A 2751-nucleotide genomic window follows, 5' to 3' on the forward strand; every position below is an offset into this window, starting at 1 on the left:
TCCAACTTGAATATCATGTTAATTAATGTTCCAGTGATTTTTTCTAACGAATTTTATTGGAACGATTCTATTCAAATAGAAAGCAAAATTCAAAAAGATTTTACTGAAACAAAATAAAATTGACTTAGTTGTTAGAGTAACTTTGGCGGATCTACCAACTTAACTTGCTCTCTTTTCAGGAGAAGTTCTAGAGTGAATTGCAGTTCGTGGAGAGGAGGCATCATAATTAAATTTCTTAAGACGCTACAAAACCGAGTAATTAAATAGAACTATTTATTATTACTTTTAGTATTAATGAACATTAAACTAGAAAGCAAGCACACAAACTCTCAGCAAAAATACAGAAAATGCTGAGACCTTATTTATTGTTAAAATCACAACAATCACGCAAACTCTCAGCAAATATACAGAGAATTCTGAGACCTTATTTACTATTACAATCACGACCTTTTTAGAGCACTGGCAGCCATTTTTCCACAACTTTTTCAACAAAGATTTCCCCAAATTTTTCTTGTCCAACTGTTCTTCCAGATCCTTTGTAGAGCAACAATGAAATATCTGGTTTAATTTGTGCAACAGTTGATACACTGTATTTAGTACCGTTAGCATATTCCAATGGCACCGGTGTTTTAAATATTCCGCTGGAACCGGATTGTTGGATTTGTGTAGAAAGAGCATCCCATGAGTTTTCTAGAGTAAGAGTGTCGCTTTTCGGCTTATACTCATTTAATAAGTAATTGTCTATCTGTTTCTCAATGTATTTGAATCTTGCAGCTTCGGCAACCATTTGTATAACAACAAGAAGACTTTCTTTAAGACTATTGGAAACAGCACCATTGAAGTTATAAAGTGCATTGATTGCTTTCTTTAATGGTCCGATTCCTAATCCGACTTTCGATCTATCTCCCAAACTCTGATAATTGGTACTCAGTGATAGCTTTGTTTTCGTTGTTCCACCAAAGAGGAGAGTATTTGCGTCATCAGGAGCATCGCTTAAGAAGAAGGATTTACTGCCGGATCTAAACCCAATCACATATACGTTAACAACCATTACTGCTAATGTAACATTGAATTTGGATTCGTGATTTATCAGAGTTACCAGAAGATACTTATTACTGTCTGTGATTTGTGATTGCTTTCGTAGTAATGGAATATCATGGCTGTCATATTTACTGTCTAACTCTGTTCGTAAAGAGGACAGAAAGCTCTGGTAGCTTCCTGTACTGGCTTGATCGGTAGTAAATCTCACACTTGCATAGTTAATTGGTGCAGTCAGACACGATCCGATTGCAATGTTGCAGAATAACCATGTTGCCAAAACAATCAACATATTCTTCATCTTTTTCAAGTTGCACCTGTGAAAAATCCAAATTAGCCAAACCTTTTCAACAGGGAGAAATTTAGCAACTGATTTTAGCGACCAATCACTTGGAAGAAATGTCATTTAAGCGAGTTGCCTACGAAATAGCTAATGTACAAGAAATATCAGAATTAGCCACAGAATGCTAGCGCAAATGGTATTCCGTGTGATTATCCTAAACCAGTCGCCAACTCTTTTACTGATTTAGGCTAGCAACGAATGTTATTTGGTCGGTAATTATCTACCAAAACCAGTAGCACTACATTGTTGCCTATTTCAGTGACTTAATTATTAATCAAGATGTGCAGTGGCTAAATCTATGAGTTTGACATAATAAAGTTGGGGGAATGTATTATATGAAGTTATTTTAGCCATACTACAATACGATGTGGATATTTTCCACAAATATTAAATACTTATGGACTATTAGCTTTCAAATTATAAATAAAATTAATTTGATTCACTATATGTAATTTTATGGACTTTTTAAAAATATAGATAGATTGTGAACCAAATAAGAAAGAATATGGGATCCGTAACCATACAGAGTTTTCAAATAATAAGAAATTTGTGCTAATGATGAGAAAGTAAGAAAGAGTTATGTATATATTATGCATATGAAGCAATAAATTAATTTATTCACAAAATATAAAGGTTATTAATTTCGAGAGAGGGATTTTATTTACTTACAGAATATAACGAGGGAATAAGCAAGACACCAAAGTGATGGTTTTTAGCATTGCGATATCTTCTCCTTTTATAGAGGATATTTTCTTGTTGATAAGGTTTTTTTTTTTTTTTTTTTTTTTGTGTGTGGTTGTGTTTGTGTTTGGGTGAAAACAATATCTATTCATGGGCCAAGTCAGGTAGACTTGACACATAAATACTTTCTTCAAATTTAATCCAACCCGCACTATTTTCTCATTATGCGTGAGTCGGGTTATGCCAGATTTAGGGAACTAATTAGCAAGCACATCATAATCCATAAATTGCAAAACACGTGATTCCTTTTTTTTTTTTTTTGCAAAAAAGTAGTCCGAAAATCGCTTATACATACCCTATAATCGCAGATGTTATACATGTATTAATTATAACATGTAAAAACTAAGTAATTTTTTTTTATCTTAGTGATTCAAAACTGATGGAACAAGTGATATGGGACTCTCATACCAATAAAAGTGATATGTCGATATATATTACTTAATCAAGTTGGGTTATCGGATTACTTCTTGGATTACGCATAACCTTTTTGATGTGATTAGCAGAAGAATAACCGATCACCATAATCTTTTTATTACAGGTCTCTCGACTACGCAGAAGTTAATCGGGAGAGGAAATGACATATCCACGAATTAAGAGTGATAATGAGGGTAAAATTTTAGCTAGGTTAG

The 2751-nt window shown here is 33.3% G+C and overlaps 1 protein-coding gene across 1 annotated transcript; it reads right to left on the minus strand.

Moving 5' to 3' along the window:
- Nucleotides 1-256: 256 nt before the first annotated feature.
- On the minus strand, nucleotides 257-2174 carry LOC136224268 (ribosome-inactivating protein cucurmosin-like). The gene is made up of 2 exons (XM_066012547.1): nucleotides 2051-2174; nucleotides 257-1355 (listed from the first exon to the last, which is right to left on the minus strand). Exons 1-2 carry the CDS (start codon nucleotides 2098-2100, stop codon nucleotides 452-454), a joined length of 954 nt encoding a protein of 317 aa, XP_065868619.1. The 5' UTR covers nucleotides 2101-2174; the 3' UTR covers nucleotides 257-451.
- Between the last annotated feature and the right edge of the window lie 577 nt (nucleotides 2175-2751).

This window comes from Euphorbia lathyris, chromosome 3 (genome assembly GCF_963576675.1).
Source record: "Euphorbia lathyris chromosome 3, ddEupLath1.1, whole genome shotgun sequence".
NCBI classification, from domain to species: domain Eukaryota; kingdom Viridiplantae; phylum Streptophyta; class Magnoliopsida; order Malpighiales; family Euphorbiaceae; genus Euphorbia; species Euphorbia lathyris.

What these genes read in the sequence shown, in the direction of transcription:
- LOC136224268 (XM_066012547.1), bottom strand. Translation starts at nt 2,100, where the DNA reads ATGCTAAAAACCATCACTTTGGTGTCTTGCTTATTCCCTCGTTATATT. An exon ending in TTATTCCCTCGTTATATTCT is followed by an intron (nt 1,356 to 2,050) that starts GTAAGTAAATAA and finishes GATTTTTCACAG; the next exon opens with GTGCAACTTGAAAAAGATGA.